Here is a 15,683-nt window from a genome sequence, read left to right as displayed (position 1 = left end):
TTTAAGTCGATTATTGCTTTTTGGATTGGATGTCTAAATTTCAAAAACCGTTCCATCATTAGGAGTGAACTGTTCCAACGTGTCTTAGAATATATTATTAACATATATTCTGTTTTATTTTCAGTCAGTATATATATTTTTAATATGGAGTTTTTTGTAGGGGAAAGTTTAAATATCTTAACAATTTTTCGAACTTTATAAATTATAGGAAGCAATTCTTGATGGGTTAATATTTCATCCTCATTAGCAATATCTTCTTCCACAATTACATTGTCATTATCTTCATTGTCAATATCACTCTCACTCTTACTCTCTTCAATGTCGGAATCCGAAGTTTCTATATCCACAATATTTGGAATCTTCTGTTCTTTATTTCTTTGGTATAATACATCTATTACCCCTAATTGAAATCCATGAGCATAGCACATGGATTTGGTGCTGATTTGCACCAATCAACTTACCAGATTTTTTCATAACTGTTGCTCCATTAGTCGTTATAGATACAATATCTTCTTTCAGGGATAATCCATGTTTCGCTAAATAAGATTTAAGCAATTAATTAAGCCATTAATTAGCTAATTAATTTCGCCCGTTTGGGAGACATAAAAGCAAAAACGTATACTATTTTGCTATGTTCGCGCTATCTGAACATATAGTGGAGACAATTTTAAAAATTTCTAGTAAATACCGAAAAACCGGTATTTAAACTTGTGAATACCGGTATTATAAAACTGTACAAATGGCTCAAAATACCGGTATTCGGTATCCCGGTATACCGGTATTGCAATCCCTATGTGCACGTAATATGTTGTTTTTGAATTTTTGCTGAATTTACTTTAGCTTTCTTATATACATACACCATTTCTGAATAAGGTTTATTAGAAGAAAAAAAAGTTACTCTGTGTTTTATATGTTAAAAAATATGCAACTCCTACTCAACCCTCTCCCTAGGATCGTTAAAAGATACTAAAGTATTAATAATCACCATAGTTAATTTTCTATACTAATAATTATCTATACTTATAATTAACATATTATCGTGCAGTTACTGTATGCTTAATAAATTTAGACATTCGTAGGCGCAACATCACATGAAATAATTTCATTTCTTTCTTTGTACTAATCGTTCTTTTTTAACCTGTTAACTGGGTATGACGAAATATTTCAATGCGAAATGTACTGAATATAAGCTAATTAATTGGCTAACAGGTTAAACAGCTCAAGTCCTTGTCTACGAATTTATTCAGCCATATATTTTGTTTATTGTACCAGTGCATGAATTTGGTAACAGTTGTACACATCTTCGCATAGGACATATCCGTTCCATACGCAGATAGTTCCTGCTTGCTGAATAATATACAACATGGCACGCTGTTTTTAACATCATTTATATTTTAGCTGAATGCTCATTTATTAATCATAATTTTTTTTTTTTTTTTTTTTTTTTTTGCAATTTATCTTTAAACATTTGTGACATGGTTGGAGAATATTTCTATCCGATGATTTTTAATTTCTTAAAAGTCATTGGCTTTCTCTATTTAATTTTTTCACGAGCATTCTGTTTTTTGCTTAACTTGACCCCTGTTTTGTAGCAATCGTTGTAGCAACTACGTTATTTCTCATTTTTTACATGCTTTATGTCCATTAAATTTTAGATTTTTACTTTTCTTGTAAATTTTACCACATGCTTGATGCAGCATGTCCAAATCTGGCTGTTTGCGCCATAAAACGCTAACTAATCAATCAGTCATTTTTTTTTTTTTTTATCCATGTAATGCCATGTTCTATTTTTTGGGCATTTATTATTATTTCATTTTAAATAAGAACCTGGTGAAAAGTTTAGACACTTTGTTGTTGATATTTAAAATTTTTATTTTGGCCAAATCATAATTTTAAATTAGGAAAAATCTGTAATTTTACACGCTAGTCTGCCACGTCATTGTATACGAAGAAGTTAAATTAAAAAGAATATTTTCCTTTCAGATGCCTTACTATTCTTAAATTAAAAAACTATAATTTTTTTCCCTCCATACACATAAATGTTTTAGGCATATAAAATCAACCATTGTGATGCGTAAAGTGTAACTGTTATAGAACTTATTTGTTCATTAAAATAACTGGTTTGATGAATGATTGTGCGTAAATTTGCTATTGATAACTTATTTGACGAATAACTGGCGTATAAATTTGCATTTGATAACTTTTTTGATGAATGATTACTTATAAATTTGCAATCCATAGCTTATTTAATGAATGATTGCAATATAAATTTGCAATTGAGTTACTTATTTCTTTTTTTTTTCCTCTAGAACCTTCAGCTCCACCCACTGATGTCACAGTTGAGCCTCGTGGAGCAGGAACATTGAGAGTAAAATGGAAAGTATGTACTTTCATGCAACTATGAATTTTTAATAACAAAAAGGAAGCGTAATTTCATTCGAACTGCAAAACGAATTCATGAAAATAATTAAAGCAGCATTTTGAAGCTTAGTGACTATGTAGAAAATAAAATGTACTAATACCTTTCTATTTTTTATCAATCTCTGATTTCGTGACTAAACTTCTTGTCTTAAAGGATTTGTTACCCTTTTGATAGATTGTTGTACCAATTGCACAAATCCTTCATCAGAATTGGTGACTATGTAGAAAAGTAAAATGTACCAATACCTTTCGACCTTTATCAATCTCTGATTTCGTGACTAAGCTTTGTCTTTTAAAGGATTTGTTACCTTATTGATAGATTGGTGTACCGATTGCACAAATCCTTCATCAGACTTGGTGACTATGTAGAAAACCTAAATGTACATATACCTTTCTACTTTTATCAATCTCTGATTTCGTGACTACACTTCTTGTCTTTAAAAGATTTGCTACCTTACTTTTTGAATCACCCTCATATAAAAATAAATATTTCTTTTCATGATTCATTCAATTCAATTTCTGTTCAATGTTGTTTTCAGACTCCTCCCCGAGAGCAATGGAATGGTCAGCTGAAAGGATATTACATCGGCTATCAGGTGGCATCTAGCACAGAGCATTACTCTTTCAAGACTGTCGAATTCAGCAAACAGGTAGAGGAGGAATATCGCTTAACGAACTTTTTAAGATCCACAGAGTACAAGGTAATTGTTCAAGCTTTCAACAGTGCGGGAAGTGGACCACCATCGCAAGCTATAATCGCCAAAACATCCGACACAGGTACGGTTATGATAGCTTCCAGAAATTCGAATTGTTTGGTTTTTCATGAATTTATTATTAAAAGGGACTGTGATCGCAACTCTCTCTCTCTTTTTTTTTTTTTTAAAGACCTGCCGTTGTAAACCCGTAATTTTAATTATGGCATTAAGATTGATTTTTCTATTTACGAAAAAAAAAATATTCAGTGTTTTGGAAGGAAAAAAATAGAGTGTGGGTGCTAGCTTTAAAAAAAAAAAAAAAATATCCTAAATTTTCTAATTACAATTTCCTAGTATGCCTGCACTTTCTATTATTGCTCACAATTCTTTTTTAGTAAAAAAAAGATACTCATAATTTTACCTTGACTTTAAAATAATAAAGTATAAGAGAAGAAGTAGTTAATTTCGAATAAAACTTTATTAGTGGTTGGCGAAGGAGGGGATAGTATAATTGTTACCCATAGCTTCCCGTAAAGATTTGTCATTAGTTAGTAAAAAAATTTGTTCATTTTGAATTCTCTATAAAATATTTGAAAAATTATACAGATAATGAAATGAATGAGAAATATATATATGTTTTTATTTTGAACTATAATGTAAGAATTATTAAATATGGTTATATTTTCGAAGTTTCTTAGCTCTAATGTTTTATAGCTGCCAGAAAGATTTCATAATTTATTATTATAATTATTATTTTGTAAATGAACATTTTCCAATATATTCTTACTTAAGTAAATATATTAGGAATCTGTTAAAAAATTACTTTTTCTTTTCGAATTTTTGTCATCTACAAATATTTTTCATTTAACTCTTCAAAATATTTCCATGCTATAATACTGAAAGAAGCATTCAAACTCGTTTTAGAGCGACAAAAAGCAGTAAAAAAAAAATCTAGAATTTATCTTTCAGGTACCTTTCTTTATTTCATGAGGGCACGAACGGAAATGATATAGAAAATATCTCGAAACCACTGATGCTTGCAACTCGCATTTCTTCCCATCTCAATATCTTTCATATTTTATTTTTCGTTCCACAGATCCTCCATCTCCCCCCTTCCTGTGGGTGGACTTCCAGTCACGCTCTAGCATCGGCCTCAAGTGGAAACACAAAGCACCCCCTCCTTCCAAGAAGGACGACGAAAAAGAAGAGACTCCCGTAGCGGCCCCCGGACGTACGTCTTCCTCTTCCTCTTTTTTTTTTATTATTATTTCTTTTTTTACTTCCAATTTCACTCCCAATCACGGCAAACACATGGAACTGACATTCTCTATTTCGTTAAACCGTTTTGCAAGCCTGCTTGTGAGAAACGTGTCAGAACGATTTCAACGAGCGATAATACAAGGGATTCCACGTTTTAGAATATTACCATTCATCTTGGGGGACGAGTTGATTTCTCGAGATTTAATGCTTGCTGAAAATTCTTTTTAATATTTTAAATTACTTGGTCTTAACGGTTTCCACAACAAAGTATTTTTAAACATCAAATTTTGATGGACATGGAATTCGTACTATTTAAGATATCTTACTCTGTTCTATTCATTGTTCTAAACAATGGGTGAAATATTATTTCTAATTTCCTGTCATCTCACTCTAAATTTTATCTTTCATTTAGAATGAAACTCTTGCTAGTTCTGAAGCTAAGCTTTATTTGTAAGTTCAATAAAATTTAAAAATTTTAATTGATTTATTAATTAAAATTTAAAATTTTAATTAATAAAAATTGAAAGCATGTTTTAATCAGAAACTTACCTAACATGGGAAAATAAGTTATTATCCTAATTAAAAATGAAAGAAAAATCTAGTATGAAATATTTAGAGCAACAATGAAAATGATTTGAGATTCATAGAGTTTTGTAATGATGGGATATATTATTACAAAATTTGCTTTAAATATTTTTAAAAATTTATTTTTAAAAAATAAACAAAATCTGTATCATTGAAAAAATTAGTTTATTGAATTTTAAGATGATATAAAAATGATTTTTGTGTTTAAAAGTTAATTGTTTTTTTTTTGGAAGTTATAATGAAAATACCAAACTTTCGCTTAATTTTTAATTAAATAAAATTCTAATTTAAATTAAAAAAATCCTCCCAACAAATTGCTCCGAAGGTGCACATTCCCATCTTCCAAGTTATATATATGCCAAATTTGGTAGCTCTAGGTCTGACGATCCGTCCTTTTGACTGCCACACAGACACTTACATCCATTTTTATTTTTAGTGCAGGTGTTAGGCTTCTTTCACTGTAAGTCTTGAAAAATTTTATACTATTAATTTCTACCAAATGCTGCTTTAGCCAGGGAAAATAATCTTATGTTGAAATACTTCGTTAAAATTTACAAAAGAACTATTTTCAATTAATTTTTCTTATTTGTTATATTTCTTTGCTTGTTTTGTAATTTTTGGAATCAAACAGAATATTTGCAACTAAAGAGAGTTCTTGATTGAAAAAAATGTTAGAGGCCTTATATCTATTATCTAATTTTCATGCTTTTAATTCATCAGTTGTTATTATTTTACTTCGTATAGTTTAGATTTTTTTTTATTTCTTTCTTCTTTGTATAAATAACTTTAGATAGGTGCTATTGTAATTAATTTCTATTATATTTGAATCAGCTGCTTTCATTTGCTAGAGCACATTTTCTCGTTGTCGAGGAATTTCGCACTGTTTACAAAAGCCACCTACCTTAATTGACGATAAGTTGATGAGTAATTAAAAAAGAAACGCATTATTAAATGATTAACTCTTAACTGCTTATGTACATTATCATTCACAAAATTGTAATATTTTTTTTTTTTAAAAATTTAGTGGCGCTAGCAGTGTTTAGAAGAAAGAGAAGTATGATAAAATTACTTCGGTTGGAAAAATAAATGAAAAAGTTCGATTTACGAGGAAACTTATTTGCATCATTCAGGCATTTCACCTTAGAAAACTTAGAAATAAAATTTAAAAGTTTATAAATCTGGGCATAGAAAAAAATTGAAACTCTGAGATATTACGAAAAGGTCAAATTTATGGTAAGCTTTTCTTTGGTTCGAATGGAATATTGTCCGAATTAAATTGGTTTTTTTTTTTTTTTTTTTTTTTTTTTTTTTTTTTTTTTGACATTAGAGCTAAATCAAAAAAAAAAAAATTGCCCCTTAAATATCCTATATTAATTATTCAGGCTATAAAATAATTGGAAGGATGTGGTTTGGTGATAACTGCATCGTGTTACGACGAGATAAAATTATCCATTCATTCACAATGAAAGGTGCAGGGGAAGGGGAAGGGTGGGGGAGAGGAACAAAATATTGTCTGGAAGGCAGTTCGGAGAATGATAAACACCTCGTAAAAGTCGGGGCAAGGGCAAATGCACGGCAGCTGAAACCTCAAAACTAGTTTCCTAATGAAGCAGGTGGCCTTTGGAATGAACCTGTTGTCATTATTGTATTCGAAGTTGACGATAACACCCTGTAATGACCCTAAGCAGGTTGCCGATACAATTTCGACCTGTTCCAAGAGATTGATTGCAATAATGCTTTGTTGTTGACATACGCAGACATAATGAATAGATCTGAAATATATTTTAGAGTGCTCTTTTTTCTGGAATGAATTTGATATTTTTTTTTATTAAAGTAGATAGAATCTTTTTTCCTAGTAGAAGCAATCTCCTGAATTTAATCTTTGAAGATTTAAATTATAACTGGAAATGATGTGCTACTTTTTTTATGGTTTTTAAACAACAATGAACTCTAGAGCAAAACACAACTCTGACATTCATTTTTTTTTTTTTTTTTTTTTCAAAAGCACATTTTCTATACATTTGTTGAAAACGATATTCTTATTATTTAAATTAACTTCTTTTTGTCGTTTTCTGATGTTCGAGTAAATGATTTTTATAATAGCTTCTTTTATGAATTTTGATATTTGAGTATTATATATTATTATAATTATTATATTTGAGTATTTAAATGGTCTGTCTGCTTTAAGCAATAAACATTTTTGCAAGTCTGAATGTTTTTCAAAGCAATTAAAACCCATTTCTTAGATTGCTTCCTGTATAGTTACTAATGTCAGTTTAGTCGTTTAATGCTTCCATTTTAATAATTACAGACTACACGCTATATTACAAAGATGAATATGGACCATGGAGCGAAATCACTGTACCCCGGTCTGCGGAGAGGGAGTACACTCTCAGTGGACTACGAGAGGGTACACGATATCAAATATACATGAAGGCAACTTCTGAAGCTGGAGACAGTGATTCCAGCGATATGCTTACAGTTAGAACTGAAGGAGGTGGTAAGTTCATTTATCACTGATATTAATATCTTTAGCACGTGATTATCGAAAATATATACAATTTATGAAATTTACTGTGCATAGATTTTAGAATGAATTTTTAATATATATATATATATTTTTTTCTCTTTTTAGACAACCCTTTTGGTTATTAATATAAAAGACTAGTTGATCTCATTTATTCAAACATATATTGTTTAATAAGGTTTTATATTTTCTTCTGGATTATTTTCAAGCTTGATTTATGTTAATTTTTCAAAAAGTGTGCATCTGTTTATAATTGCTTTCAATATTTTTCCCTAAATCAAATTATTATTATTATTTACTCTGAGTGAAAGACGATTTAATGTACTACTATATAAAGCTCTTTATAAATTGATATTTTGTAAAGTTATCCATACAATGGTAAAACCCTAATATTTTATAAGTATTTCTTTATCGTTTATCTGAAACGTCGACTTGAACTATACAATCCCATGAATCCATGGATCCCCCCCCCCATTCATATTTTTTTCTCTCTCTTTTAAATCGTGTAAGTATTTATTTTCACTTCATTAAATTTCAATGTGATAAGATCTTTAGATGATGAATCTGAGCACTGAAATCTGATCTTCATTGTGTTTTTTATATGCATTTCACTCATTTCATCACGTAGTTCCGCTGTAAAAAATTTGCAGTGCGACCTAAATAGTTTTCAAATAAAACCTCGGCGAAAAAAAACTACGAAGCAATTAAGTCTTCTGCAATCCTTCAAATGCATGGGATGTCTTATGACTTTTGTTATTTTTATGGTTCTTCTATAAAAGCGCGTTATTTTATGACACACACACATACAAAAAGAAAAAAAAAAGTACGAGTCATCTCCGTGATTGCAGAGGGCAACGAATTTTTCATAACGAAAGTCGAGAATGTTGATGGGAATGGGAGTCACTGAGTGGTATTGGTGTCTTGGAGGACAGTTCAAATTCTACAAAAGAAAAGATTATGTGTCATTGTTTTGACGAGATTCTTTCTGAGAACTAGTTGTAACAATCAAGTTTTCTTTTAAGGTCTAAAAACGCGTAATGTCTGCTCCACCTAGGAGGGAAATTCTGACGTAGAGTATTTCAATAATTTTCGGGAGATTGTTATATTATGAGAGAGATGATGAAGAATAAGTCATAGTTTCTTTTTATGTCCTTTATATATTGTTGATATCAGAGCATTTTCTCTTATCATGTCAATGTCATTCATTATAATAGTAGAAAAAAGTGTGGGAAAAATAGCTAAAATATAAAATTAATATAACCTTCAATGTGTCCATTTCCCATGCTGAAATCAAACTTCGTATTGCTTTTTTTGGTGCTAGGTATACATGGTACTATGACATTGCCAATACTTTTAATAAGTTTAATGAAATCGAAAATTAAAACTGCACTTATATACCAAAAATTATTCTTTGTTTTAAATTATTTTCTACTTCTTTCTAATCTTTATTTGAATTTCATTATTGTAAATAATATGCAATCTTCAAATCAGCTTTTATTTGATTCAGCAGTAGGTGTTTCTATGATATGGAAATAAAATTAATTAAATTGACCGATTAACTTGTAATTAAGTTTCAAAAATATTGAACACCGAAAAGTTTTACATTTTAAAAATCTCATACATCAGGATGCGGGTGAAAAAATTCTATCATTACATTAGAAACAAGTCAAGTTAAATAAAAGTGTATTATGAAACTTGTTAATGAATAATACACATTAACATGTTATTGTTAAACAAAATGTATTATTATCAATGCACATAATGTTATAATTATTGTATTATAGCATATTATATTACCGTTGTGATAATTCACTAAAACATTCATAACATTTCAGTTTTACTATCTTCGCAACTTCTTTAAAACCGATGGCACGATTCATTTTGAAAGTTACTCTTGATGTTTTGCTTATCAATTTTAATTATTTGACTAATCAATGTTAGCAAGATTCTTCACTAATTGCTATCCTTAGCTAAAAAAAATTAAAAGGACACTGAGAAAATGAAACATAAAGTAATGTTAAATAACAAAATAAATAAATTTGAAAGAATAATTTAATAAATTTTAATTATTAAAATATTTTTTCATAATTCATTAAATTATTCTTTCTAAATGCATTTTAATGGAATACTTCGAAAGAGGTTCTTTCAAAGAATAACACTGAATAGCATTGTAAGCATTTCGAAGATAATTATTTCAAAAGCATTTCTATTTATAAAAATTTCCACAACTGCAATGCCGTGAACTTATTTGGAATCACGAATTCCTGAATAAAATAGAAATGAATGGCATGTGTATCATTTCTAATCCTTGGATTTCTTCCGCAGCTCTGTCCGACATGTCTTCTCACCCTATCGTAGAACGGGGGGAGGACACCCCGATCTACCTCCGGCTGTCCGTCATCGCGCCCCTCGGCTCCTCCGTGGGGATCATCTTACTGGTGCTAATCGGGGCCTGTTTCTACGTCAGAAGGGAGGAGAAACGCTACAAAGCAGCTGTGCCAGGTACCACATTCTTGAACACAAATGGTCACTTATCTTTGTAATGTTTGTTTCAGATAAACAATACATTTCTAAATTTTTATGCTGTTATTAATATATGGACGTAAACAATTAGGTTCTTTAAAGCAGGGGCTCCCAAAATGTTGACTTTCACGACTTTAATTTTTTTATTATTATTATTATTATTTTATTAGAAATTGAATCTATAGCAGCCCCACTGCAACCTTGAAACAATTTCTTTTAGACGAACAGTATACCCCGACCCCCCCGAAAAAAACATTTTATGAATCAAAAAAGAATTTTCATGAAGAAAAAACATTCCTTCATTAACTGTGAGGAATACGCAAAGGATTATGAGCCATCTCAGAATTAATTCGTTCTCCAATTAAATTGAACTTTCATCATGAAATAGTGTTTTCGATTAGTTAGGCAGATTCTAGGAAATATTTTTAGCCCATTTTGCAAATTATGGGAAGATACATATATTTCAAAATCTTGCCACGACCGATCAAAATTGGCTTGCAAATTGCCTGCGAATCGTAACCCACAGTTTGAGAACTCCTCTTTAAAGGAATTCGAAATCCTTGGGAAATAAATGCACAAATTTACTATATATGCTTTGTTAATGGTGAAGACAAAGCTTGTTGAAGCTATGGAGCCACTATGTATATGTAATACAGTGTATTATGTTTATTGCCGCAAATTAATTATTTCCGATTTCACATTGTGAAAAAGATAATCCTCTTGGTTATTGTTAATATAGCCGTTTCTTTTATAATATTATTTATGTATCGCGTAATCATTATAAATATTTATTAAAAAAAACGTTTCTCATTTTACAACAGTTATAATCATTATCAGAAAGTTGTGATTTGTCTTTTATGATTTTTTTAGATTGGCAAAATTATTGCTATTGCAGGCAGGCAGGCAAATCTGAAATAGAGTTGAAATCATCCTAGACTTAATCCAATGCAACAATTTTGTTCTTTTCCTTTGTATAAGACAGTAATAATGCTGCTTGACACTAATAATTATCAAGAGACACTTTGTATTTATTCTATTTTGAAATAGAGAAAAACGGATACTTTTGTATTTTTGAAATCAAAAGTATCCGTTAAAGAAAATATGCGTTAATATATAAATAAGAATTTTCATTTTTAGCTGAAAAGTATATTATATTTACGAAAAAAAAAAAAAAACTTTTTAAACGAATGACAATCTACAACATTCCTATTTTAAAAGTTCTCCCTTTCAGGAAAACATTAATACCGATTTTTAAAACCGACTTTTACCGATCGGTAATTTTAAACTTGCAACTATCAACTGTAGTATCTTATGGTAGGTAGTGTCTATAATTCATGATCTAAAACAATAAATATTAGATTCTTTATTTAATGTTGCTGTGCAAAAAACATTCAATAAGATTGATGTGTTTGGCTTCTGAATTTAATAGATCCATCAGATTTTGATATCGTTTTGTTTTCTGATGAGATATTTTTCATGCTATCACTCATGTAGAGGATTTGAGGCACGCTTTCTGACTCTCAAGCCTCATTGGCTTCGTGACTGGAAAGATTTGTTTTCCTCGAATTCACCTGTCCACCCCCAGATTTTGGTGTCACTTTCCCACTCGCTGTACCATGTGAAATGATAACGGGCATCCGACCGTAAACTTTTTCAATTAGGGTCGTGACCTTAGCCATACCCGATCATCAGACCATGGAAGATGACACATTAAAGAAGCGTAATCAAAAAAATGTCAAGTGCAGTCTGCGGTATTCTCTTTGTTAACCTCTTCCATTGTCTGCGATTTTCTTTAATGGTCGTGGATGAAAATTAATGGGCTTTACTTGTTCTGGTAATGCTTACCTTTTGTTTCAGTGGCTTGTTTTTTTAGAAGAAAAAGGTCAGCGGACTATTAAGATGGTGATAAAAACCCACGAATTTTGTGATGATTGCTATTTTTATTGAATTTTGAGCTATTTTTTCGTATGTCGGTGAGCTCAGATTCTAAAGTTATTGATATAAGACTGAAATTCCAGCGACATTTTTTAAAAGAAGGAAACTGAATTATATGTTGATTGTTAGAATGCTGGAATCAATTACGAGTTGAATCGATTGCATGACTCAGAAAACTAAAATTGATATAGTACACAATGTTTAATTCTTATGTACATTAGTTGATGCGAATTTCTAATAAATTTTATTGTTTTGTTTAATAAATCAAACTAGGTTTTATTGATAAGCAATTAATAAAGTGATGATTGCTTTATTTTTGCTCGTAATTGCACTTTATTGAGTTATAAGGACTTTTTAAAGTACTAGTAAATAATGTATTACTGTGGGAAAACAATTAAGAAAATATTTAATACATTTCTGTTAACTTTGGGCATCGCTCTAAAATCTAAATTTTAAAAGCTTGCATAAATTTTAACACTTCGATAATTAGTGGAATATAAATTGATTCATGTCAATTTATATTCCACTACTTATGACTATAAGTGGTGAAATGATTATTGATTACTTCTTCTTTTAATCGATTTTAGTTCCATGAGAGGACTTCCAAATATTAATTCAAGTTTAAAACTCGTAAATAAAAAAATAAAAAATGCAAAATAGAGATACATTTATTGTTTTAAGAATGCATATACTTCTCTTTTAAGTCGGTTTTTTTACAATTGTTTAATTGGTATAAAATAAATAATTTATTCCTTGAATAAATCTTAAGATTAATTAAAAGAAATATTGCACTTTATGTAAAATATGTAAAATATGTATTGCACTTTATGTAAAAATAAGAACCAAAATGAAATTCTTGCTTCAAACAAAATTCAGGAAGCTATTAAACTCATCTGTATTACACTAGTTTAACTTGGATTAAATATTCTAATAATCTGATGTCTCCCATTTATTGTGTCATGAATTGTCTTCAAAAATTTTGAAGGTATTAATATCTTTAATTTTAAAGATGTATTGAAACTAGTCTAATGTGATTGATAATGCTATGAAAATGAGAGCTTCGATTGTTACAAGGAAGGTGTTAGAAAAATATTTAATGCTAATAATTCTAAATGTATGTGAATTAACAGAAACCATCGATTATTAAAAAAGCTATTATTTTATTATAATCCTATTATTATTTTATTTTAATAATAAATAAGAATTTGTTAAATAATTAAATAAAAATTAATTAAATAATTTAATAAAATGATAATTTTATTAAATTATTTAATGTTCACAATTCTAAATGTGATAATATAAATTTCCAGAAACCGTCGATTATTTAAAAAAATTTATTTTTTGATAGATTAAAATAGTATTAAAATATTTACAAAATTAAAATATTCTTATGATCTTGTTCAATATACATAATATCAAACTGAAAGATTAAAACTCTTGTGAAATTTCGATGGACATTAGGAATTGTAGATATAATTTTCTTGACAGCACATGACTATTCTGTCTCTATTCATTTGACTTTTTTTAAAAATATGTCGAAACAATGTTATATTTTATCACAAAAGCAAAAGTAAATGTGAACATCTTTAGAACAGCAATTATTAATTTGAAATGAAAAAAAAATCATTTCATTTTAATTCATATACTATTAAATTCACTGTTCTGTCTGTTACAGGCGGTCCCGACCGTCGATATTCCTACTGTGGCAGTTCTACTTTGCCTCACCCTCAGCGCTACAAAGACGTGGACAAGAACCGGCCTCTGCTTCGAATTCCGGGGGTGCCGATGCCCCCTCATCCGCCCCCGGAAGGCTATCCTGCCCCTTATGCCACCATGCCCATACGCTGCGGTAGCGCCATCACCACGGAGCGGCGCAGGCCCTCTGAAGAGTGCAGAGCTATCGTGGTGGGAAAGAATGGAATGCTTCATCACGTAAGTCCCTTCCTTATTGTATGAATTGTTATGGAACTAAGAAGCAACACATCGGAACACAGGAAAATGGATTGTTCGTTCCATTTTTATAACAATGATGCTGAAATTTTGTTTTCAAAGGAATCAGTTCAGCTTCACGCAAGAAAACGAATGTTCAATTTCTGTTGGAGGATTCTGTTAAATTTTTTTCTTATTCTACATCAGGCTTCGGCTATTAAATCATTTATATTCGCCTAGTAGTCAATATAATCTGCCGCATGCACAATGTTAATACCATCGGCAGTATCCCTATCTGCACTGTAATGAAGGTCAGAATAGAAACTGATTTAATTGAAATCTTCTCATTTAAAGCAAACAAGTAGTTGTGTCTGTCAAATTGATATGGTTATCAAGTGTGGTCTGAAACCTTCATGAAGGGAAGTATAATTTTCTTTGGATGAATTTTCAGATTTCTTCAGTAAACTTTAAAATCTGGTTTGTGTGTCTTTTATCTCATACGTAATTAATAATTTAAAAAAAGGCGATGTAAGATAATGACACTGAGCCCTTTCCTTGGCATGCATCAATTAATTGTTCCTAATACCTATATATCTTAATTTAATTTTAATCCCAATTAATTTCTTCTTTTTATCTTAAATTAGCGCTTGTTATTCTTCTCCAAAATGTTCTCTCGTTTCTTTTCCTAAAATTCAATTTTTTTTTTTATTTAATTATTTCTAAAACACGCTCTAAAATATTGCTGACAACTTCTCATGCTTCGAATGAAGTGGAAAAAATACCTAATCTTTTATCGCGGCATCTTTTTTAAAAGATACCGAAGATTCTCTTTTTTAAATCGACATGTGTGAAAGAAATCTCTAAAAGGATCTCTTTGTAAAAGCGCTAAAGAAAAAATTTCACACACATTGCTCTGGTGCTCTGCTGCTGACGGACATGTTTTATCTTTATTCTAATGTGTAAACCATATATACGTCCGATTATATATATATAGATAGAGAAAGGCGTGTAATTTTGGCTCGAAACAGGCCTCTACTAACCATATTACATATCAAATCAAATATTTCTCACGGGCCCTAGGGGAAAGCCCGATTGAAATGAATACTTAGAGATGGTTCATCACACACTATATGATAACAAACGAATTTAATGAACTTTATGAACGGCTGGGCCGTTTTACATCAACGAACACTTTTACATGACTGAATACAGAGTACTGTTGGTGGGAATCCGAGGGCTTCGTATTGGCTGTTGAGTAATGACACGAGCGCCGCCAGGATGACGCTCCGGACACCACATATATATGTAATAATATTTTAAAATCTAATTTAAACTTCATTAATTTCCTAAATTTCAGTTTAATTTAGCCCATATCAACTTCATTCTAAAATATTCTCTTATTTCCTGTTCCCATTTCACTTTTTCTAGTTAATTAATTCAACATGAATTCTAAAATTGCTGAATCAGCTAAAAGCTGACAAGTTCCCACACTCTGAGTGGAGGGATAAAATATTGCTGACTTAAACAAATTCTTCTAAAAGATCCCTAATATTCCCTTGCCTGTGATTGACACGTGTGGGAAATCTCTATTAAAATCGCGCAGTATATATTTACAGGGATAAAATTTTCCTTAGATTTTCCTCATTTCATTTTGTGTCGTTCTGTGTTGTACTCTTCGCTTCTGTTTGTACAGAATTCGTGCTTCCAGAGATACAAAAAAGCGAACTTAATGATTCAGTCTTCTACTCTGTCTTCGCCACGAATCTGCTTCAAAAATTATGTTTATATATATATAAACATAATTTTAT

General features: G+C 30.2%; 1 protein-coding gene across 3 annotated transcripts in view; it reads left to right on the top strand.

Annotated features, from left to right (window-relative positions):
• LOC129968437 (cell adhesion molecule DSCAM-like) overlaps nucleotides 1-15,683 on the top strand; it is a 101,006-nt gene that overhangs the window by 80,545 nt on the left and 4,778 nt on the right. For all 3 annotated transcript variants that reach the window (XM_056082295.1, XM_056082294.1, XM_056082296.1), the window contains 6 exons: nucleotides 2,310-2,380; nucleotides 2,961-3,198; nucleotides 4,213-4,347; nucleotides 7,273-7,461; nucleotides 9,814-9,990; nucleotides 13,622-13,878. In XM_056082295.1, coding sequence (XP_055938270.1) covers nucleotides 2,310-2,380; nucleotides 2,961-3,198; nucleotides 4,213-4,347; nucleotides 7,273-7,461; nucleotides 9,814-9,990; nucleotides 13,622-13,878 — 1,067 coding nt within the window. The remainder of the gene's footprint in view (nucleotides 1-2,309; nucleotides 2,381-2,960; nucleotides 3,199-4,212; nucleotides 4,348-7,272; nucleotides 7,462-9,813; nucleotides 9,991-13,621; nucleotides 13,879-15,683) is intronic.

The sequence above is a fragment of the Argiope bruennichi genome, chromosome 5 (genome assembly GCF_947563725.1).
Source record: "Argiope bruennichi chromosome 5, qqArgBrue1.1, whole genome shotgun sequence".
Lineage (NCBI taxonomy): Eukaryota > Metazoa > Arthropoda > Arachnida > Araneae > Araneidae > Argiope > Argiope bruennichi.
This window is presented reverse-complemented; position numbering and strand designations above follow the sequence as displayed.